This window comes from Thermobia domestica, chromosome 15 (genome assembly GCF_964235325.1).
Source record: "Thermobia domestica chromosome 15, izTheDome1.hap1.1, whole genome shotgun sequence".
Taxonomy (NCBI): Eukaryota; Metazoa; Arthropoda; class Insecta; order Zygentoma; family Lepismatidae; genus Thermobia; species Thermobia domestica.
This window is the reverse complement of record NC_137468.1, coordinates 141,562,562-141,588,038: the sequence shown is the minus strand read 5'-3', so window position 1 is coordinate 141,588,038 and position 25,477 is coordinate 141,562,562. Positions and strand designations below refer to the sequence as shown.

Below are 25,477 nucleotides of genomic sequence, written 5' to 3'. Positions count from 1 at the left end.
CTCCCATAGTGTCCATACAACGTAGCCATTGTTGGTTTTGTTCATTAACATTTGTTGCTGCATGGTCCATGTAACATCCCCTCCCAGAATTTTTCAGTGTAAATTATTGACTTTTCCCCGCGTTTCATTCACTTTCTTTGTGCCACCTCTAGTGCCGCCACTGTTTCGCCATCACCTATTTCTCTCCGTTCTTGCGATATTGCAAATTGTCGCTTCGGAAGGTGACATTTCAGATGCCTCTAGCGTCCAAATGAAGCCGCATTCACCCAATATTCATATGACATTTTTTGCTTGTTTTTTACCTGTAGATTCACCTCTCAAATTTCCCGTCATTGATGCATGACCACCCTGTATTTATTTCGTTCCATTTGAAAGAAAACTTTAGTGTTGAAAATTCGTGATTTGTCACAATATAAATATTTTACGAATATAATTTTTTAAAAACATCTAAGCTCTATTTACTAACTTTCCAAGTAGTTCAATGGAGTGCCTCTGATTCTGAGAGGGATTTTTTCCCCTAAAATTTGGTGCTAACTTTGTTAACTTGTAACCTTTTAGGTTTATCCCTCCCTCGAGCAGATGTATTGTATTGTGCTCGGTTATCCGTATTCGTTGCAGCATGGAAAACGCAGTTTCTCACAGTGAAGCAAGCGCGCACTCAGAAACTTTTGTTGGGAGGGGTCCAAAAGTTGTTGTTCCAATATTACAAGATATGACGTCTATGTAAAGAGTGCCCACAGATCGGGAAAGCCAGGGAATTTGATTTTTGTACAAGAAAATCAGGGAAAATTATTGAAGTTCTTAATTGTCAAGGTAACAGAGTAGTCGTTCTCAATAATGAAGGGACTACGCTTATTTGGGATTTAGAGTTCATGCAATACAACAATATAATATAATAGGCTACAGATGCATTAAGTTATATCAAAGTATGCTCTGCCATGACTTATGGTTAGTTTCTTAACTCTCTATAGTACCATGAATCCCTAATATAGACAGAGTGTGACGTCTCTGACCTTTTGAACTGTAATATATACTTCCTAATCTCTGACTTATAAATTATAACAATTTTACTTACCTTATCTTGGAGCAATATAGACGAATCTGCATATAATTTATGGTCATGAAACTGTGTTCCATGAGGAAATATAAGTATTTCCTTGATATGAAAATCTTGAAGGAATTCATTTTCTCCCAGGCTTTTCACTAACTCAAGAAACTCAGTATATGATACGCTGCCATCATCATATTTCTTAAATGACCAACCTTCTTTCCGGAATAACTTAATAACAGCTTTCACTGAAGTTCGTAATGTGTTTACACGCACATATCGTGGTTTCACAACTAAAAGAAACAAGTTACGTTGTTGCTAATTCTCAGAGATATTTATAAGTTTTTTAATAATCTTATTATAATTAAACACTAATGGTTTGATCAAGAAATAGGTTTAAAGGAGGATGATACTAAGAAATTTGTAACATGAAATAAACATGTATCAAGTCACATTACTAAACAAAATAGTAAATAAACAATCAGAGTACGAAATACAGACTTGATGGAAAAACAAGACCAAGGAACATGACAACGTTGATATACAAGTAACATACTTTTCCTGTACAGTAAAATCTGCCTATAACAGATTCTTTATTAAACGGAAACTTGTCTTAAACGGAAACTATGGTACGCGGATCCCGTACTGATCGGTCATGGCATTTTGTATCATTTACTTACTGTTATCCATATAGGTATTGACTTAGTTTCTTCCTTATCTGATCTTAATTTATTTTCACTTATACCTTAAGTTCGCCAAAGCAAATAAATTCATTGCCTTAATAAATTAAAATGTCATACTTGATCGATGCTGATCTGTATACCTACTTCTGGGCCACTCTGTACATAATACACTACGTTGTCAGCGAAACAGATAATTCATGTGCAAACCAAAACAGATACAACGGATATAGATGCCTTAATGAAGAATTGAATCGGTGAGTAGAAAAAGGAGAACATTCCAAAAATAAAGGATAACATTCCACGACAACAATTTCTCTATAACTAAATATCCAATTTGATTACGTTTTTTGCAATTTTGAGAGATGGAAGGTCTTAACATACATTACAAGTCTCGCATACAGATATTTTTACGTAAACAATGGTATATCCGGTAAGCAGTTTTACTTTTCGTTTTTCAAAAGTAACGTGTTGGGGAATATTCTCCTTTTCCTACTCACTGATTCAATTATGCGGAAAGGAGAAAAGGAGATAGAGGAATAGGAGAAATATGGCATTCAGCCGGAAGAATAATGTAGGATAAAGAAGCTGGTAAAAGTTTAAAGAAACTGCGACAATTTGTTTACGTCAAAATGACACTGATGTATTTACTGTGGTTTCTCAGGTTAAACTGATTGTGGAAAGTCGAGGGGCCATGCAGTAATGTAAACAGAACATTCTCCTTGACTATGGGAAAAAGATTAAGTTAACTTGCGTACATTTTTTTCTTGTTCACTGTAAATTTTGCGTGTATTAACTCGCAGTAGAAATAAATACAGTAAATTGACTTAGGCACAGGATATTACAGGTATGTACAGAATGTTATTTTATCTTGGTATGTCTATCATATACACTTTTTTTTTTTTTTGCATAAGTCTAACTTTGTTAACCGGAAACCTATCTTTAACGGAAATTTTTGCGAGTTCCGTTCGATTCCGCTAAAGACAGGTTTTACTGTATATATAAAACAAATACAATTTATTTTATTATGAAATTACAGAACATTTGCCTAATAAAAATTCCTGCACAAAGCAATAAATTAAATATTTTCCCCGCAACTTGACTTAACTTTAGTCACATGATGAAAGTTTCATCACATATGAAAGGAAAGGGTCTTAGTAAGACATTCACCAAAAAAAGAGTATATGTATGTCCGTAGAACTGGTTGTGGTGTATTAACAAGATATCTTTAGAAAAAAAAATTAACAAAAAATGTTATGTGATTCATTTCACTTCTGCAAATGTTTTTCCTCACCAATATTGCGCATATATTCCATTATCTTCAGACTTCTTAGCTTCAAACTAGTTCAGAATAATCTTTATTTCCATATCCTCAGGTTCATTTTGTTTCTTTTCCTCTTCCCCTCGTCACTGATTTGTTGCTTCTGCTAAACGAGTGCGAGCATTTCGTGCATAATAAATTCTGAATTTTATTCGCAAGGTCATCTGAAGAACTTCTGAATCTTACACAAGTCTGAGTGCTACTGAAATTTGTTCTTTTTAATTGTCTGATACACATTGTGCTTTGATTGATAATCCTCCTCCTAGATTTGTATTTTCGTGAAAAGAAGTAAAGACCGGTTTAACAACATCTTTGAAATAATTTTACTCTGAAGAACCAAATTCTTTAACAAAGTCATTTACACACTGGTCAGTTCTAGAATATTGATTCATAATTCTTACAATTTCGATTTGATAAAGAAAAAAAAAACTCTTTGAATTGCCTGAAATTTATCTGTCCTACTGCTACCTATCCAATTATATTTAACTAGTTTAGCTAACTAAAGACTTCAAGCGATTCACTCCAAAATTAGACCCTGCAAAAACATTAAGATCCAAACATGAAAAAGCTCTAGTCAATTAATAATTTAAAAATTACTTCTGCTGAAATTTAAGAACAAATTTCTGTAGGTATTTTCAGCAATTCCGGCGAAAATCCAAAATGTTCAAATCCGTTATTGATTGACATTTCTTAAAAGGAGTGTATGTAGCAAAACCAGTGTCCATGTTTTCACAAAAATATTTTCTTGATTTTCCACCAATTCGTATGCATGAACTCGAAAAACTGGTTTATAGATTCATTTTGCACCATGTTTTTTATCACGTGTGATAAAATATCAAGAAACGGAGTGAGAGGTTCTAGACATTTAATTACAAATCTAAACAAATTCACAAACATTTAATTATAGATCTACAATGCTACTACTCGACTACTTCCATATCATACGAACAGTAAGGAAGTCGTTTCTCTTTTCACAAAAAGGACGAAGGAAAATTAAATAGAATGAGAAAGGAAAACTATTAAAACAGAGAGAAACCCTGTATATCGATGGAAACTTCTGCAATCATAATATAATTTGTGGTATTGAATTAATAAAGAAATGCAACGAGTATTTATCTTCTTGTCAAGTATATTGTTGAAATATATAAATAACTGCCCCCACAATAACATTGTGAATGATACATTTTACTGATGTCCCATTTAACACTCCTGGTACATGTTTATTGCGATCAGCCTGCCTGTCTCTCTCTCTCTCTCTCTCTCTCACACACACACACACATTATATATATATATATGTGTGTGTGTGTGTGTGTGTGTGAGTGTGTGTGTGAGAGAGAGAGAGAGAGAGAGAGAGAGAGAGAGAGAGAGAGAGAGAGAGAGAGAGAGAGAGAGAGAGGCAGACTGATCGCAATAAACATGTGCCAGGAATGTTAAGTGGAACACTCCTATATTTATAAAACTATACAAACTTCAGGTGTTAATTCCGCGGTCCAACAGAGCGAGAAGCTTCATATGAATACGGATGTTTAAGAGATGACATTAGAAATGAGTTCTTCATACACTAGCTGCTTAATATATCACAGGAAACGAAGGTAGAAATGTCCTTGATGCCACACATCATACGCTCAAAGAAAACTACACTTGGTGACTGCTCGACACGGGCATTGTTGACAGCCTAATGGTGTTGATCGTAAATGTTGAAGATTCCTCCTTTGTGAATGTTGCTTCATCTGTAAAGAGAAATCGCCATTCAAAATCTGGAGGGGTCGTTGCTAAAGGAACCAATCACAGACGTCTACACGAGCCGGATAATCATCTAGTCCCAATCCTTGCACACATTGTATGTGAAATGGGTGCATGTTTGGATCATTCAGTATGCTGACATTCGTGATACTTCTCGTTGCTGCTCGAACTGTCAAATACGAACTTCAGGATTTCTCTCAACTGAGCGTAGAAACCTATTTTGTTGGTGCACAGGGTGATGGTGTGATCAACCTTGGTGTTTATGTGGTTGATATACCTGACCAGACATGTTTGAAACGTACGAACATTTGGACGGAGTGGAAAGCGTTGCTGATGTAACATTCGTGCTTGGTGACAATGGCCATCGGTCAAGTTGTACATGTAGTGAATGTCTCCTAATTGCTCGTTTGTGTATGGCATCTTAACGTTTCATGTGATAGCCCTTTCATACCGGAGCAGGACGTTTGGGCGCAAAGTAGTCTACGATGAGCTGCTTCGGCGTGGTTGTTCGTTCTTAATTGGTCATTAAGAATTCTGTCATATTGTCACACAGATTCCATGTCCTTATTGGAGATAATGCTGTTCTTTTTATGCCGCCCAATCGTATCTTTCCTTTACGTTAAATATATTATAAAGGACAGAAATTTGTTTTGTGGTGTCATTGGCTGCCTACAGTAAATTTTCTTCCTATTTCAATGTATAGCTGGTGTCTATAAGTGCCTATTTTTATGAAATCTGAAATAACTTTCTATTAATACAATAGAGTATCAACTATCCGGCCTAATAGGCAAATAACAAAAAAAAAAAAAAAAAAAAAAATCAATAAATACTTACATAGTACTTCCTGAATCACAATTTTTATTCCAAAACTAGCTCTTATTCGTTTCTTCTGACCTCTTGGTACAGGCCAGTACTTAATAAACATTTCTTATATTTTGTACCACGCATTTTAATAATTTACTATAGAAAAGGAAAATATGTACAGAATTGTACACATTTTAAGATAAATTGAATAATGTCTGATTCAAAAATCAAGTACACAGTGCAGTATGAATATGTAGTCACATCTTTAAAATAACTAAACATTAACGAAAAACGTACGTCGTTTTGCACAAATTAGATGTCCTTATTAGATATATCCTATTTTATTAAAAGGAAATATTCGTTTAAAACTAAGCCGCGAAGTATCGAAACCGGATAGTCAATAGTTTGCTGCGGTTTCTTCCCATTTCTTTTCAACTGATAGAGTCAAGTTGTGCATGATGCAGAAACTTTATTGTGTACAAGATATTATTTATAGCTTCTGCAAAATTATTTGTGGAAGCTTTTAAAAATTTCCAGTGCCCATTTTCATATTTTAGTGTCTAAACATCCGGACTCTAGTTATGGAATTTATTATAACATATGTAAGTAGGTTAACCTATTTGGATAAAGAATTTTGCGGCCAAATGTCTCGTGCCAAACGGCCGCGCCCAAATGTCATGGCCCTTTCATACCACATAACATTCAAATGCAAAACAAATAAATATTTACTCACCTCCCCACACGCTGAGAACAGTTCCAAATGTTACATTTATGATACGTAAGCGCCTAAAGGTCTTATTTGTAGCCTGAAGTGTACTTTAAAATCCACAATTAATTTCACTAAAATTCAATAAATGATCGGCAACTTACATGCGGTTTTCTGAAAACACTAAATAACATTGTTCGTGTCATGTTCTACAGAAATATTTTTGTTACACATTGCAATGTTCGAACAATATAAATTCTGATGCTACCATTTACTTAAAAAAAAAAAATATATATATATATATATATATATATATATATATATATATATATATCCTTCAATATCTTTTTTTTTTTTTCAGAGCCTTTTAAACATGTCCGTATGAAGCTTCTCACTCCTTTGGGCCTCAGGAATTCACACCTGAAGTTTATGTAGGGACACCTATCTATCTATGGCATTAATCATGAACACTTTTGTGAAATATAATTTTTTACATTCAAATGTCTTATCAAGTGTTCATTTTGTTCATTTATGGATGATATTCGGTTACATTTTGTTACGTAACGTCTACAATACGTATACTGTAATTACTGTGTGTTATATAGATGCCTAAAAACAATCAGTAAGTACATTAATATAAATCATATATACGTAACTTCCTAAAGGAATGTGATTGGCCAGGTACAAATACCAAATGTTTTCTCCCTTACAGGTCTACATTGTCACGCAAGTCGTTCTCTCTCTCTCTCTCTCTCTCTCTCTCTCTCTCTCTATATATATATATATATATATATATATATATATATATATATACTCTCGCTCTGTATATATGAGGCTGTTTTGCTATGTTTATCGACAATCGTCAATAATGGTGCTGCAGGGGATAATTTGAAAGCAGTTTATTTGATTCTTTCAGTTTGGCACTGGCATTCATAGAAGACTGGTTTGTAATGAGTGCTGTGGTGTGATAAGTGTTGTAAATGACGCCAAAAAAGACAAAACGTTTAGATTGGTCACCTTGTAAGAGAATGGAGACAATTACAGACGGATACACCTACGAAGATATTGCCCCCCTCCCCCCCCCCCCAAAAAAAAAAAGTATAACGACACAAATTTTGGAGTTAGGAGAATATGCAAACGTTAGAAAAGTATGAGGAGACTGAAAGTACAAAAACTTCCCCAAAACTACCGGCAGAAAACAAAAAATGACTATGATGTCCGCAGAATCTCCCGCCTATCTCTTGTAGATCATCATCGTAAGACCACCGTTATCATCAAAGGATATCACCGGCATATTAAGAGCAACAGGACTAAAATTTCTGACCGGACGAGAGAGGTTATGCAAAAATCACGTGCAAGAACCCCTCGAAAAAAGCCATATCTAAACCACAAGCAGAAATGGAAACGTTGAAATGGGCTCTTTAGCACACATACATTGGACAGAAGACGACTGGGCTCAAGTCATTTGGAGTGACGAAACAAGAATTTCTATTTTCGGCAGTGATGGAGTGAGGTTTGTATGTCGACGATTAGGGGAAGTCCATTTATATGAATGCACTACAGCTATAATAAATCATCCTCAGAATGTTATGATATGGGACTGCATGTCATGGAAAGGTGTAGGGCGTCTTGCAGTGCTTGAAGGTAACATGATTGCCGACACATACAGAAAACAAATTTTCCAGCAGAACTGCTATCTTCAATCCGTCATATGATTTAAAGAAACTCAGAACAGTGCATCTTTCAGCAGAATGGTGCACCACGTCATACTGCACGAAACAACAAGAAATGGTTCATTGTTAATGACATCAACACATTATTACATTAGGCTGGTCCCTGACTTAAATTCAATAGAGAATTTGTAACCAAAGCTGAAGAGGTTGGTGTTGCACAGAAATCCCAGCAACATGAGAGAGTTGCTTGTAGCAATCGTCAACAGATGGTTTACGGTCTTCCATATCAGAAGAACTGTCAAGTCAGATAGATTTAATGCCTCAGAGGATCGATGCACAATTAAACCAAAGGGATATGCCACTAAGTATTAAATATAAATTGTGGCACATTGGAATATTCTCATATTGAAAAATTGTTGTAATAGTACATAAAATATTGTACTCTTAATTGTAATATCATAAAACCTGTAATATACGGTATTGTAATAATTGTAGATATGCAACAACTCGGGAAAAAACAAGCTGTTTTGGAAAAAATCGGTTCTTTTGCTTCGCTGTTTTGCTTGGGAAATTTTGGTGTTTTCCCAAAATTCTGCTTTAAATTAATAAAGCAGACTTTGTTTCGCTTCTCTCCAACACAAAAACCTCATTTAAGTAGTGGTTGATGCAGATAATAATAATATAACGTCCTTACTTCATAACAATGAACAACAAATGTGATATTGTAGGTATCATTTGAAACATGTAATAATCTGCTGTGGTGTTATTTCATAAAAAATACTTAATTTTATGTTGAGTTGGCAACATTATTAATCGGATAGTACTGCGTAGTCTGTCAAACAATGCCGCTTACCAATATTTGCATGATACAAAATTTCATAAATTTTTATCTAATAGTTTAAAAGTTAGGACATTTGAAGATAAATGGTTCACCCCATACAGCGTGTCCCACTTAGGACTATAATAAAAGAAAAAATTGTAACAATGAAACAAGTTATTAGAATGACAGTACGTTCTCAACATCGTGGAACGTAACTTAGACACTTATGTTAACAATGCACCAAAAGTGCCACAAACGGTGCCATTTTGCGCAGTAGCCTCAAAGCCGTTAAATTGTTTTCGCTTGTGAGCCAGTTATTATGTAGAGAGTAGGCTTAAAACATTATACATATAAGTTTGCTTTTGAGGGGGACAAGAATAGGGTAGTCTACAGAACCTTCTGACTAATAATAGAAGAGGTTTCCACTAAAAACAAAAAAAAAAAAAAAAAAAAGTTTGAGAAGCGCTGCAATATATTGTACTGTATTTCCATTTTTAATATATAAAATATACGATTCTATAATGTAATAGCATTTTCCCCCCAGGTGCCGAGCCACAAATATGATCATGACAAAAAGTAAAATCGTACATACGAGAAAGACAGAAAACTTTGTATTCGAACGAAATAATCAAGGTTAAACTCCAATTCGGACACTAGATAAAAGTTGGAAAAGAATCATTGACATTATCATCATCATATCAACAAACAAAAGCAAAAGTGATTTAAATCTGTACACTGTAAAAAACTGCACTGGAAACCAAGATATTTTTATTCACAGCTGATAATATGCTAGTGTATTCAGTTACAAGCAATGTAATTAATTTCTATTTATCCATTCCTCATTAAACCCCCTTTTACTTATATCTTGATAATGCTGACGTATAGTCGGCAGGAATTCAATGATCAATGTTTTTATGAATGAATCCATAACAGGAGAGAGAGAGACAGACAGACAGAGAGAGAGAGAGACAGACAGACAGACAGACACACACACACACACACACACACATATATATATATATTATATATATATATAAAACAAAAAAAAAGCAAGATAAGTAACAAGAGTTTATTCACAAGAGCTTATGTTTATTCAAGGTAAGCTCTGTCTAAGGATAAGAAAATAGACCTTTTGTAAGAGAAGTGGATGCTGAGGTTCCTTTTAAGTAAGAAGTATTATTCAACAAGTTCCTACAGCTGACTGGATATGAATTTCTCTATACTTCCTTATCGCTCGATCAATAATAAATAAATAAATAAAATAAATATGCACAAGCTTTAAAGCAAAGCTATTTTAATGGTCAAAATATAATTATGCTTTGTCGATCAACATATCTGAAAAATTAATTCAAGTATGACACACTACATAATACTATATTACAAAAATTCCACACCGTAACATATTATTAAATAAAATTTGTAATACTTGAACACTTAATGAGGTATAATAATCCTTGGAATGTTTTTCTTATTCTTGTACTTGTAAAGACCAGACATAAACACTAACTTTAAGTTCACCCTAATCCACTTTCATGTTTAAATCACTCTTATGAGTTCGTGGTGGCACATCATCATCCTCATGATATGCTTTGTAAGCGTACATAAATATTATCACGTGTATCATAACAACAGCAGCGACCACTCCCCACACAGAACTGGTAAAGCTTTCTACGTGAAATTCCCTTTCCAAAATGTATTTTGTTCCAGAATATGCGAGAAATGGAAGTGTGAACATGGCCATACTATAAAGAAACAGCGTCAGAAGCACTCTCACAGTGCTTGAACCGTCATCGTGCTTGGAGTAGTCTGCTCTTGGAAGCGATTCCATTTCCAAGAATTTGTTTTACCTTGTGCCTGTTACCTGAAAGGTAAAGAAGTATATTTTAAGATTCTAAAAGAAATTATAATTACCTTTTGATTCTTCTTCATCAGCATTATCATTTTTATTATCATTCAAGCATTCCCGAAGCCGATGTTCGTAGTTTTGAACTATTTGCCCAGGCTTGCTACTTCCCGGAATGCGCTCTGTTCCCCATAATAATTCAGTGATTAAAACTCTGGCTAACCACGGATCTAAATACTTATTTTCTTCTAGTATCTGACTCCTGTCAATGATTGTGCTCAATTCTTGACCATGTTGAAGAGTCCGGACTACTAGAGCATACAGACCTTTTAAATTCTGGAAAAAGCAGATAAACTTCTATTACAGATTGTTATGAAAAAATGTAAATACAAAATTACTAGATATAAGTATACGTGATATGTGCTAAAATAATTATCATCACAATTATTTGTCATCGGCTTCGGGAAAAATATGTGCCTTTGGTTTGATATCTAAACCTTAACACATCATTCTATAGGCTATCTATTTCATAGTCTTTTTCTATTTACGAGGGCTGGAAAGAAATAAGTGGCAATATTGTTTTCTCCCCGCGCACGTTTTTTTTTTTTTTTTTTTTTTCTTTTTCGAGCTGCTATTGGCAACACATGTATAGGATGGGTGAAGCATGCAGTTCCTCCAATCACTATACATGCACAGGGTGTCTACTAAAATAGCAAAATGAAATTTCGCGTCCTTTTCTTTCCCAAACAATAAAATTTAGTAACATGCTCAATAGCGAATTTTCATACATGCGATAGAAGCGTGCTTTGCTTGAGATTTGGTAGGGTCTAAAGTCGACCACAGACATTTCTGGTGGTGAACTTTGACGTTCTACAGAACAAAAGTTTCCAGCCTATACTTATATTTGTACAGATAAAAAAATTCGTGACCCAAAGGCTAAATTTCATGACTTTTTCTTGCCTTTCAAGACCGTTTTCTGATTTCGTGACTTTTTTTATGACTTTCGTGACCGATAGACACCCTGATGCAATGTATTACCGCAGGTTTCTCGAACAACATAAATGCACTGCGCAAGAAACGACCCATCTTCATAAGGGATCCACCCATTGTTCTGTATACCAATGCCCGTTGTCACAACGCAGATACTATGAGGAACCTGTTTGCATGATCGGGTTGAGAGATTCTAGAGCACCTACCCTATTCACCCGACATGAGCCCATGTGGCTTTCATCTGTTTACTAAGATGAAAGAACCACTGCGAGGGATGCGCGTTGATGCACCAGGGATGCCATACTTCGAGCTATAGGGAGCTCTCTTGCAGATATCCACAAAGACAGCACCGCTGCTGGTATCCTGCGACTTCTCCACATCTAGCAACGGATACATGCTGTAGGCGATAACGTTGAAGGCCTGTAAAAGTCTCATGATCGTACAATAAATGGATCTCTAAAGATTTATATTCAGTACTTATTTCTTTCCAGCCCTTGTATATTTATTTAATTTCGTATCAATTAGACTTAGAATAGATCTCTGTTGCAAATAATATTATCTTATGCGTTGTCACCAGCCTACTTCAAAACTCATTTCATGAAAATACTCTCTAATAGTATTTCAGTATTGTTTTAGAAACCTTATTAGGACGAGAAAATATTTAACAAAATATTTATACTTGGAAGTTATTTTTTTAAAAAAATAAACATCTGGTATGCACTTTATAAACCAATATTACACAGCTTCACAACTGCTATGAAAAAGATAGATTGACTGCCAATCACTGGCGTAACTTCAAGAAACTAAAATTACTACATACAGAGTAGAGATACTGTGGTACACTGGTCATTTACTAAGCAGAACGGAACAAATCTCGCACAAAGAAAGCGACATGAAAATATACGCATTGCGTATTCTTGAGAGAAAATGCTCCATCACACACAATGACAAATTTGAGAGTACAATAGGAAGTATGACCTCGTTGGATACTAATACTCAAACATTCTGATTTCCACTAAACGGATGTGCAATGTTGTGGGATATTCTCCCACTATAGTTTTACGGGAGGCCCCATAGAGTTCAGGAAAAGGGATCATTTACGACACACGTGAACAGCGAGCTTCTCAAGTAACTAGAGGGGATTACGAAGGGCATGTCACGCGCTGAATATCTTCATTATTCAGTGCTTAAGATATCTAAACCGTAGAGCAAACAACGCAAAATTCTAAATCTATCGCTCACGAGAGAGAGAGAGAGAAGTAATTTACAATCAATATACAATATTTCTCTTGCGATGATGGATCCTTTCAAACATATGACAAGATGTTCTGTCTTACTTATGCATTTTATTCTTTATGAAATTATTTCAAACTTCCTTATAAATTGTTTCTTTGGGGTCGAATTGCAATCGTGGATTCGTGAGTGCAGATCCACTTTAGAAGGGCAGCGTACAATGTGCAGACATATGCCATAAAAACTGCAAAGCAAACATCGATCAGCCTCTAGGTGGCCTCTTAAAAGCAAGAAGAGTATCTAACCGAATCAGGGGGCAAGGGTATGCTGGTGGCCCTGCGCATCCCTAAGGAGCAAGCAAGTTAGTGAAGTGAGTCACGCATTAACAAAAATAGTATACAGATACTGTGATCGACGTATTAGCTTATGTTATCCTTATAATAAGTACTGGTCTTCATTGTGGCTTGAAAGTTGACTATAACTACAATTTACATCATTAAGTTTTAGAACAGTAATAAGAATGTCAGAGCTTACATTCTCACATATAATCATTGTTGGTTTCTTAGTCTTGTGGAATTACATTCTACATTTCTTCCGTAAATTTTACAAATCTATGCACCCCTATAAAAGGATGGAGCCTAGTAACTATTGGACAAAACATAACGGCATTAGCATATTACAGGGTGTCTACTAAAATCCCAAAGTGAAATTTCGTGACTTTTACGTGACCTTTTCTTTACCGAATCATAAAATTTCCTAAAATTTTCAAGAGCGAATTAGGCCGAATTTTCATCCATGCGATAGAAACGTACTTTGCTTGCGATTTGGTAGCGTCTAAAGCTGATTATAGACATTTATGGTGATGAACTTTGACGTTTTATAGAACAAAATTCTCCGATCTGTACTTACATTTGAACAGTTAAAAAAAAAAAAAAAAAAAAAAAAAAAGTGACCCAAAAGCTAAATTTCGTGACTTTTATGACCATTTTCTGATTTCGTGACTTTTTCGTAAAATTCGTGACCGATAGACACCCTGTATTAGTTTTAAAGATAAGAACTTTTCTTACAAAAGACTTTTAAAAAGAAGAAAATTAACACAGAGAACACTAAATTCGCAGCCATAAAACGATCACTATACTTATCACCACATATGTATCAACCTAACTGCCGATATACACAATGAAGGGTAGGAAAAAGACACTGCTATACAGGGTTGGCTGGTTTGAACCAAGGTGGTTTAAACCAGCTGTTTTTTTTTTTTTTTTTCAAAAAACCCAACTGGTTTAAACCAAAAAACGAAAAATGTTCTTAAAATCTTGACGAACACAAATTTGCGAATTATCACGTTTCACTCTCGTATATTATAGTATTATATTCAGACCTAAATTCCCCATTCATTACTCAAAAATATTAAACTACAAAAGCAACTCTTGTTTTCTTTTTATTAGTTTATGAATGTTTCTTCTGTGATTTTTTACAGTTTGTTATTATTGTTATGCAATTCCAATCGAAGAAAATTCTAAATATTGTTTCGTCTTAATACTGTTTACTGTTGATAAAATACATCGAAATGACGTACATTTTTGGGAGGGGGGTCATACGAACCTCACGAGAGGCATTTATTGAAATCAGAAGTATCTCTGATATCTATTTATGTATAAATTGGTCAAAGCCAAAGTAGACTCAAATAATTCGTATCTTTATTCACTTTTCTTACTGATACTGAAATTAAGTCGTGGTATTTCTTTAACTTGCACTAAATTAGTTCTTCTGTACTCTGCAGTATTTTGAAAATGTCCATATGTAATTCTGTATAATGGTTTCAATTCTGCAACTGTTTATCTTTTTGTCCTTCTGAAATGAATCTTGACAATTATATTAACAAGTATGTAAAGATCAGTACAACGTATTTTTATCAGGAGTCCTTCGTGAGTGAGTCGGCAGACGTATCGCATTTACGGCCAATTAGTCCCGGCTTTGAGTTCAAATGAAGGACAATTTCTCTCGGATGTAAGCCGAAAAGCAGTTTTTACTCCGCTTTAATCTTATGTAACCCCTTTCAGCACAGTCTGGTTGTTGTATAATAAAACCAAGACGAAACAAACTTATTTCTGTCCATATGTGATATAAATACATAGAACAAATTATTAAAACCAAAGAAAAAAATGGTTCTTTGTTTTTTTTTTCAATAAAAACCAAGGTTTTTGCCAACCCCGCTGCTATAGATAGACATACAAAGTAAGCAGTTCTACGGCATCAGTTTATTTTTCCTAGAAAAAGGAAACGCTTATAAAATTATGTGTTAGGATCGATATGTATGATGTCTATATTTTTTAAAGGTTTACTTGAACTATGCAGATGTCAAAATTTAGGAAATTTTCAGGTAAAACATATTGTTTTACTATCTCTGCAGTGGATCAGTCCAAAACTGAACTGACCAACCGCATCGATTTCTGTAAAGTAATAGTAAAATTGCATTTGGTATCTGGTAGACCCCAATCACTCAATTATATGATGATTTACACACAACCGATTTGATACTACTTATTACAGCAATGGCTTTTGAGCGCGATAAAAAGGTGTTTGTCAAGCTTAGGCACACCACATTTTGCAAAATTTACAGGTAAAGTTCAATACTCTGCCTGAAAAGAAATACATATACGGAAAAAATTTCTGCAGGCGACAGAATTAGAGTTAACTTTACAATGCTCACTCGTATACTCACTCAGAAACGAGAGATTACACTTTTATGAAAATGGATCAAAACTTCCTCAACCTTAAGATAACCCGTTCCTACTCCCTATCCCACTTGTCCCTTAGAGCGTTCAGCTCTGGTTCAATCCCAGCTCGCGTCAAGTGAGCTTTGTGGTGGACAAAAGGCGTGTGCGTGGGTTTTCTTGGGGTTCTTCAGTTTCCTCCCACCTCCTTCATTCCATCATTCATTCATTTCCTATAATCACCATCTCCTTGAGCCTAGCCGGCATAAGCATGGAACGTAAAACTTACATTTAATTTCCTATTTGTGCTTTGTAGCGTGGATACCCGCTATTTTAAAGAAAAGAAAAAAAGCCGCTTAGATTTAATTTCCTACTTGTGCTTTGTAGCGTGGACACCCCCGCTATTTTGAAAAAAAAAAAAAAAGCCGCCATTTTGAAATTTTACGTTAGTATGCCGCAAAAGTGTATACAGAAAATTTAGTGCGTCTCGTGCTTGTACCTTGAAAATTTAAACTTAAAAGATCAAAAGTTATACCCTGTAAAATGTGTGGTACAAGCAGACAAATGTAGATTGAGTCATTATAGGAGCCTTAGTAACGTTCGCCAAATATGAATACCAAATATAGAGTCTATTAAAACAAAGATATCTTCATGTATTATAAAATAACTGTTTCAAAATGTCTTATATGGCAAATATTTTACAGAGTAAAATAAATGGTATTGTTGTTGAAGTTCACTTCCGATACTTTGGACGTTCAATTACGGGAATTTCCCTAGCACTAACAAGACGGTTCTTTCCCGAAAATGAATTTAAAACAATGAATTAATGAATTAACAAAGAGAGAATTCATATTTTATAAAGTAAATGTTTCGAAATGTCTTAAATGAAATTATCTTCTAGCTTAAAATAAATAGTTTTATTGTTGAAGTACTTACTTCTGATGTTTTGTGCGTTCAATTGCGGGAGTTTCCCGAGTACTTCTTTCACAACGTCTTTTCCCCGAAAATGCAGCTTCCTTTACTGTATATCGACATTCCTACTAGTATGAAAACTTAAATTCAGCAATTGAAATAGTAGTGTTACATAGTCTTCGGAACTCCGAGCGTTAAGCTTCTTAAATTTGACAAGAATTTTTACGCTATTGCTGTTGTTTCTACAGAATGCTTATTTGAAGAGTAGCAACTAATAACTGAACTAAACTACTGTTGTTGTAAAACCAAATTTTACTAAAGAATACTTGTGTTACCATCAAATGTATGGAATAATACTAAAAGTTTTAGTAACGTATTTACATATTTATTGGTGGTACAGGCACCTATGACCTTAAACTCGTCAGATGTATGAGGAATAACGTCCTCCGGCGTCGCCGAGCACACTATTCACGGAAATTATTTTCTAAAATATAAAATTACATATTTTACTTCAAACAGGCTATAAACACAAACCATACATTAATTTGTTCTATAATTATCTCAAGCTAAGGTAAGCTCTTTTTATCCATTCAGTACATTCAGAACTTTTGTATACTTTAACATGAAAGCATATAATTTGCCCAAGGAAAGTAAAATCTGGAGAAAAAAAAAAATCACTTTCAATGTGATCACCTTAATCGTACCAATAATATACTAACAAAAAGCTCAAAAGCCCAGTGGGTTTTATTTTAGGTGGGCCCAACCCGAAAAAACCCGGCGGGTTTTTTCGGGCTCGTCCCGCTTCGGCAAGCCCTGTCTTTTACCCTAAATTTTACGGCATATGTATGATCTTCTCATACACAACTAATGAAAAAACTGTAATTTTTTAACATTTTCTTCTGGTTGGCCGTTAAACTTCATCTATTAAATAGGATATTGTCATTTCGCCCAGCGCAAATGTTTTGCAGGCTGATATTCAGTATCTCCCACAATCCTGCACATGTAAGATTTCTGGTGTTACTTACTTCACAAAATATAGCTGAGCGAGCGAAGAGGGTTAGAAGCACCGCATGGCGTTTTTTCTACATTTATCACAATTAAAAAAAAAAAAAAGAAAAAAAAATTCTGGAGCCATGAAAGGAGTTGGGTGAGATATTAAATGCCATCCGTGTTGGAGAGCAATAAGTAGTGAAATAACTTTTCAACAATTATTTCGAGCGGTGTGTCTAAACTTGACCTGCACGGACAAACATTTTCATCGTAATGTACACGAGTTTCTTTCAGCACCGTGTAATGTTTCATCTCTAAATTTTCCAAGTTAGTGGTTCTACTAAAGTAAACATGCATGTATCATTAATAACAAGCATCAGAAAAAAACCTTGCATCTCTCATCTACCTACTTTATGTTTTCTTTGGTATTCGGTGTATACCAAATGTTTTACATTCGCTCCATTTGTGCAAACTTCTCTCACGATGTTCTTTGCAAATCTGTACAACCTTGGTACTTTAAAAGCAGAATGCTTGGAGTTTCCTTTATCGTCCAGTGGCATAATCACATTACACTACGAAAATATTCTAAATGTCGATATAGTTAGTACAGACACATTGTATTTGGATAACTGCTTCAGTTCGACTATTACATCCTGATTAAAGTTCGTTATTAACTTGCCTATTTTAATTTCTCTCTCCTGATTCTTTCCAAGTACCAGCCCAGTTGAAACATGTGATACAAACAGACATATCAGAGTTGCAACCATCGTTGCCAAATAATTCACGGCTTATGATTCTAATGGGGATTTCCACTAAAATGCAGGTTTAAAATTTAAATTAAAAAATAATTATACGAAATGTACTGTACCTTAATATATTTCTTAAAGCGCTTTTAATATTTGGAGATGTCAGAGAGAGAAATACTGTCTAAACTTTCCGCGAAAAAAGAAAAAAAGCGAAATTTCATTGGTCCACATCAAAGGTATGTCTGCAAACGATTTCAGCCCTTGGCCAGGAAGATAGAGTAAAATAACGTGTTATTATGCTTCTTGTGGACGACCCAAGAAAGCTTGAACAAGACCATTCAATATCTCAAATTTACACGTTCAAAGGAGTATTGTTCAAGACACTTGAACAGGAGTCCCGAATGGTCTTAAAACAACTTTTACACGATCATAGAGGTATTGAATCATGTTTTATATACTTGTTGATAGGTGACAGTCCAAAACAAGTGACTGAAACTATGAAAACAAATGAAAGCGAAACTGCGTACTTATGTAGTTCAGACCTTCGCATGAATAGCTATAATATTACCATATATTTCCTAACATTCTGCAAGCATTTGGAATTTAATAGATTACCGGTCAATCATTTAGAAAACAGGTCAATTGATTTTATAGCAACCCCCTTCGAATTTTCACTGAGTATTTTGCTCGTCTTACATTAAATGCGGATTAGGTTAGCTTAAGTTAAAAAAAGTAAAGTGCTGCTTAGATATAAAATCCCTGTACTAAGCTTTCTAAAAATCTGATTCTTCAAATGGCCTACTGATGCCAGAATCCCACTCAAAAAGAAAAATCGAACTGTTTCCCAAAATTGTATCACGAGGCAATGACAACCTCTAGATGTTATTTATGCTATGATATCGAAGATTATTTAGAGAAAAGGCTGAAAACGCGCAAAAACCAAACGGAGCAATGATAACATATTTCTTTCAGCCACTGGACTTACCGGCTATATCTGCATCACATTTTCCTCACAAACCTATCCCATATTAGGTAGTGGTTAAGAATAACCCGTCAGACAAATAGTAATTTTACGGTTGAAATATGTGAGTGCGTATGAAAGATGACTCTTTGGTATAATAATTTCCACTGTCGGAACATGCCTGTATAATGTAGGAAACAAGTATTTTATGTTTAGAAGTTTAATGTTACCAGTATCAAATCATTACAAGGGCTATAGTTAAGTTCAAATGAGTGAATATAATGTGAAGGGTTTGTTGCACTATTCTTATTCTTATGTTTCCCCCCAGTATAACCTCCGTCGATGACGCGCCTGCTCCCTACGGTCGTACTCCCGCGTGGTCCACTTTCTATGTTCCTGTCCTGGTTCTTTTAAATAGCATTTTCGATTTTAGGTTTTTTTTTTTTTTTACTTTCGTATATGTGGCATATGTCTGGATGCGCATTTGTAAATTACGAGAAAGTCCTCGTAAAATTAACCTGCACGCATGAAACCAAATCCTATCTTAAGAAATAACTTCTGAAATGCTACGTGTGAATTCCGTAATAAAATAATTCTAATCTTATAATAGGATAACATTTAATCATTTCCACGGTACTTCAGTTTGCAAGCATATTATCAATCTGTACGCAATTATTATTTTTTAATTATCCCAGATTAATAACAGTACAAAACGTCTGATTAAAGCAAGAAAAGTCGCATATATATGTTTTTTATTTGATTGACTCTTCTTTCTTAATCTACACCCGATATTCTCGTATATTAAATTCTCAAATTAATACTTATATCATTGCCACAAATTTTAACAATTGAAGGCTAAAGGGGAAAAAACAAGGAATGTCCATGTATGTGCTTTTTTGGGTGCTTTGTTTTATATGTTGGTGACTCTTGGTACTATTTGACTGTATATGCCATGCATACGTAGATGTAAAGATGTCCATGTAAAAAGGGGCAAAAGATGTAACTAACCCTATTCTTCTTACGCGGTTTTCAATATTAAATCGTAGTTTTCTCGAAAATGCAGTTTTGTGACATTCCTTCTTTTTTCCCCCTTTCCCCTTCAATCGTTATGGGCATGCAAGCACTGTAACTACATAAATCATGTATATTATCAACAAAAATACTAACAATATCTTCCAGGGCAGATATTAGACTTCGTTTATTATTATAAGGACACTTTGAACATCAGACAATTATGGAAGAGTGTAATGAAAAGATATTTATTCAACAATTGCTGTTCTGTCACTACGCCATCATAGATCTGTCGTATTTTCCTGCACTCAACTCGAGCGCTGATTGGCTATTGAACGTTCTTGAATTGGATTGTTTAGAACAGGACCGAAACGAAATTTCTTGAACGAAACTATTGAATTCAAGACAAAAATGACGTCAGTGCTGACGTCTTTTTCATCAAATAGTCTTCAATGGTCTTGAACAAGACTCTTGTTCAAGCTTTCTTGGATCGTCTACAAGCAGTATTGTAGCTCTTTACTACACTGCAAAATACGGATATCTATTTAGTTATGGGATACGTACTTTTGAAAATCTATTAATCAAGTTTACCAAATGTAAATTTCAATTATTTACATCTAATACCATTTTCCTACCTCAAACTTCTATTAAAGCTTACTTCACTGTTATACCCGTTGGGAGGACCAGATTAATCCATTTGGAGGCCCGGGGCTAGGAGAAATATGTGGTCCTTGATAAGGGCGCTGATTCTGGAAGTCGGGGCCCCCCAAAGCCCATGTGGGCCCCCGTATTGTATTTATGAATACCGTATACAATATTTTGCATAATGTGAATGCAATTTGTCTTAAAATCCTCATATATATATATATATATATATATATATATATATATATATATATATATATATATATATATATATATATATCTTTTGCATCTCAATCCCCCCAAATTTACAGAGAAATCGGCGCCCTTACCCCTGCTGATTTCATCTAATACATTTCTGTGAAAGTACAGTAGGAAAGTTAAAGAAATATACGTAGTTCACGACATCAATCATGCCAGGGGAAGATCCAGGGCGGCGATTTCCCCCCAGAAAAGGAAACTTTTTTTATTTTATATATATAAATAAAATCCATCTCAGAGTTTGGAGCTCTTAAAAGTAGCTCTAGTAACAGTATTACAACCCCCCAAGAAGTCCCACCAGCATCCACCCCTGCATTGCCATACATTAGATAATATTGTACCTAAAGGAATTTTCCAAATGCGCAAAAAATACACAAAGTTAACCTATTGTATAAACAGTGGTGCCCACCCCCCTTATGTCCATGACGCACCCCCCAATTGTCTACCCGTAGATGTTCTTCCATGAAAAAATCTTCTTTTTGATTAATTTTTACACTCCCTCAAACATATTTATACAGATTTCTTAACCCCTCCAAATATTTCAATGACGCACTTTGCGTCATAGTCCCCCCTTGTGGGCATCCCTGATATAAATGTAATAAATAAAAATGAGTAGCTGTAGGCCCCCGTCCACCTAGAAGCCCAGGTCTACAGCTCCCCTAAGTCTTTCCCTTAATTCGGCTCTGCCCGTTGGCATGCCATGATATATTTGTTGTTTCTCAAATAATCAACTTTAGCTTTATAAAACTCTGCTAAAGACAGTAAAGAGGATCACGCAAAACATTTTCATGTATGGGATATCGATATACACCAATGATTACCGTTACCCGTTAACATGTTAGGCTAGTTTTAGATGGAAGCATTTATCGTAGCAGACGTGTTGCCAAAAACAGAGATTTCAGTCGCTATTTCTTCTAAAGCACATTGTCCTATATGCTTATTATGATACAAAGGACTTTTAACTTGTACAAACTAGGGCTGTTTCTAATTCCGGAATTTTTCGGAACGGAAATTCCAATACCGGAATCGGAACACAGTTTCAAGACGTTCCGGAATTCCGGAACGTTTCGGAATTTCGGAACTTCTTATTGAAAAAATAATTTTTGCTGTTACCCCGAACTGAGAGGTGTGCGCAAAGCTTAGCTTCGAAACTGGATATTGATTCCGCTATGCTGAAGGAAGGAGCTTTGGTTCACGACAACTGGTTTGTTTCATTCTCTAGATCCGTTCACTGTGAACGATTGCACATAAGATTTGAAACTTTATCTGGTTATCCTTAAAGTCTCAATCATAAGTGATTCAGTTTAAATCCCGTGATTTTGGTGCAGAAATTGGAACCTAGAAATTCGAGCTACTTCTTCCCTTTTGTTTGGTTAATCTTTCAAAAAGTACCTTTTTTATAAACCATTCGTATATTTTTTTAAATGAATACCGAGAGTACCTTTTCCATTTATACGAGGGAACCCTAACAACAAATTGAACTGCATATCCTTAGATGTATGGCCATCATTAAGAATAACTACCTGAAGGAGGGGCAGAGAATCATTTAAAAGAAAGTACGTGACAGCTTCAGCAATCCATCCTCTTTATGAGCAAGTAAAAAGTGAATTTCAAGCAGATGATGATGATGATGATGATGAACAAATGCTTACGTCCAGCGAGACTGACTTGTCTGGTTATGATTCTCTTCAAGAAGAAGTAGAAGGTAGTGAAGTGATACTGAAACTGGCTTTGAAAGATGTTTAAGTTCATATCAAACCGTAACTTTAGAACCTTTGCATGATAGGTATGACACCAAGGAAGAAATCAGAATCCTTCTTAAGATTTGTTCCTTTTTCGACCCAAGATTTAAAATTGAACCAGCAGGAAACAGCATCGATGTAGTGGAGGCCACTGTTTTAGCAGAATTAAAAGATCACAAAGGATAATTCTGGTAGTGTTCAAAGAAACGTTCGAAAGAAAGGATTTGTAAGTTACTTGAAATGGAACAAGGTTACTTGAAAAGTTGAACAAGGTAGTGTTGAACAAAGTGAAATCGTTGGAATGAATAGATACTTTAATCTTGGAAACGCTGAATTGGAAGAAGATCCACTTACTTGGTGGAAAAATCATTCTTCTCTACTCCCCAGTTTAGCACAGTTGGAAAAAAATATTTGAGCATTCCTGCCACGAGTGTACCTGGTGAAAGAGTATTTAGTTGTGGACGTAATGTAGTGACAGATCACAGACACTCTCTTACACCTGAACATGCCGAGCAGTTGATATTTTTGTCCATGAACAAATTCATTGTTCCATAAGCTCTTTAAGTATGTTCAGTTAAAATGCATTCTTTACTCAACACTAGAGAATCTTCATAGGATGTAATAATTCTGTGGTGTTATGGCAAAGTTTGGTAGGCCTATGTTACTTTTAACAACGATTCATGAAATTAACTTTCCACTACAGTAAAGGATCGTAATAGTTGATTTTCCATGTGCTTTAAGATAATATTTGCCACCATTGTGATTTTTTTCTTTTCCCGTAATTAAAACATATTTTCTAGAGTTTATAATTGTAAGTAAAAAAGTACACAATTATGAACTTTGTAATTGAAATTTACGAGGGTAAGTCAACTGAAAACCATAAAAGTAGAAATAAAAATCCGCATATGGCGCCAGTGAGCTGTAAGTTGGCATGCCTGTTTACGATATTATGCCGGATGTCTCCTAGATGGAAGCAGCCGGCAGATGCACAAACACCGGCACAACAACAGTTCCAAAATGGCAGCCCCACTAGCCACATGCACCAGCAAGGAGTAGCGTTCTGTGATTCGGTTTTTGAGAAGTGAAGGTGTGAAACCGATTGACATTTTTAGGCGAATGGAGGTTCAGTATGGAGATGCGTGTTTGTCACAGCCACAAATCTATGAATGGTGCCGGAAATTTGCAAATGGTGTTACGTCTGTGGCCGATGCTCCACGCCCCGGCCAGGCTCGCGCGTAGTGACTCCAGAGACCATTGCAGCCGTTGAAGCTATCGTTTTGGAAAACCGCCGTGTGACAATAGACGAAATTGCAGCATGTGTACACATGAGTCATGGATCGGCACATCATATTGTGAATGATGTTCTCCAGTTTCATAAGGTGTCTGCAAGATGGGTGCCCGACAACTGACGCCTGAACTGAAACAGCGACGTGTTGATGCGTGCGAAGACCTTTTGTGGCGTGCTGAACGTGACGGTAATGCCTTCCTGTCATGAATCGTCACTGGTGACGAAACATGGGTGCATTACCATCAGCCTGAAACAAAGCGAGCGAGCAAGGAGTGGCGCCACTCCTCATCACCGAAACCCAAAAAGCTTCGGACACAGCCGTCTGCAGGGAAGGTTATGCTGACCCTCTTTTGGGACGAAAAGGGCATCACCTTGGAACACTACACGCTACGTGGAACCTCTGTGACGAGTGCTACGTACTCGGACCTCCTAAAAAATCGTCTCCGGCCTGCCATCAAAACGAAACGACGTGGATTGCTGTCAGCTGGTGTGCTGCTGCAACACGACAATGCACGGCTCCATACGGCGCGTGCAACGGTTGCGACCATCAAAGACCTGAAATTTGAATGCCTCCCACATCGCCCTTACTCGCCAGACCTCGCACCGAGCGATTTCCATCTGTTTGGTCCGCTCAAAGAAGCAATGGGCGGCAGGAAGTTCCACTCCGATGAAGAGGTACGCAACGCGGTGCACGAGTGGTTGCGCCGTCGCCCAAAAGACTTTTTTTCTGCAGGTATACAGGTTCTTCCGAAGCGCTGGCGGCAGTGGCGTAGCAGCTGCCCCCGCAACCCCCGCAGTGCGGGGGGGCCCCGAGGTATAGGGGGCCCTGAAGTCTTGCGATGAATAAAGATTTAAAGAAGTAGAACTTCAGCCTTACTTCTGTCGGCTTTACAACTAGGGCCCCTTCTCTATACTTTGCGGGGGGGGGGCGCAAAAGTGTGCTACGCCACTGGCTGGCGGACTTGCATTGAACGAGGAGGGGACTATGTTGAAAAGTGATTTACTTCTGTACCCTGTGTGACCAATAAATCATATTTTAAAAAATAATTATGGTTTTCATTTGACTCCCCCTCGTAAAAAGATATATATGTTAAGCAATTACAAGATGATTGTTAACTAATTATAAATTTAATTTTTTACTTTTTAGCCTAGCAAAGGAAATTATAACAACCAACCCTACAGAAATTGATTAAGATTATCTTCGTCTACGACTTAAAGTAATTTGCAAAGCTTTGTGTACAAACACTCGCCTAATATTTAATATTTAATTGAATTAATCAAGAATCACGTAATTAAAAATTTAATATTAGAGGAATGTTTGTAAATGAGGCTTTTCATTTTTTAA

General features: G+C 35.7%; 1 protein-coding gene across 1 annotated transcript in view; it reads right to left on the bottom strand.

Moving 5' to 3' along the window:
- LOC145671275 (28S rRNA (cytosine-C(5))-methyltransferase-like) overlaps positions 1-18,247 on the bottom strand; it is a 49,399-nt gene extending 31,152 nt beyond the window's left edge. The window contains exons 1-3 of the mRNA XM_081740216.1: positions 17,892-18,247; positions 10,708-10,975; positions 1,076-1,341 (exon numbers count right to left, since the gene is read on the bottom strand). Of these exons, the coding sequence (XP_081596342.1) occupies positions 1,076-1,341; positions 10,708-10,975; positions 17,892-18,041 (684 nt within the window). The 5' untranslated portion in view covers positions 18,042-18,247. The remainder of the gene's footprint in view (positions 1-1,075; positions 1,342-10,707; positions 10,976-17,891) is intronic.
- Positions 18,248-25,477: the final 7,230 nt, after the last annotated feature.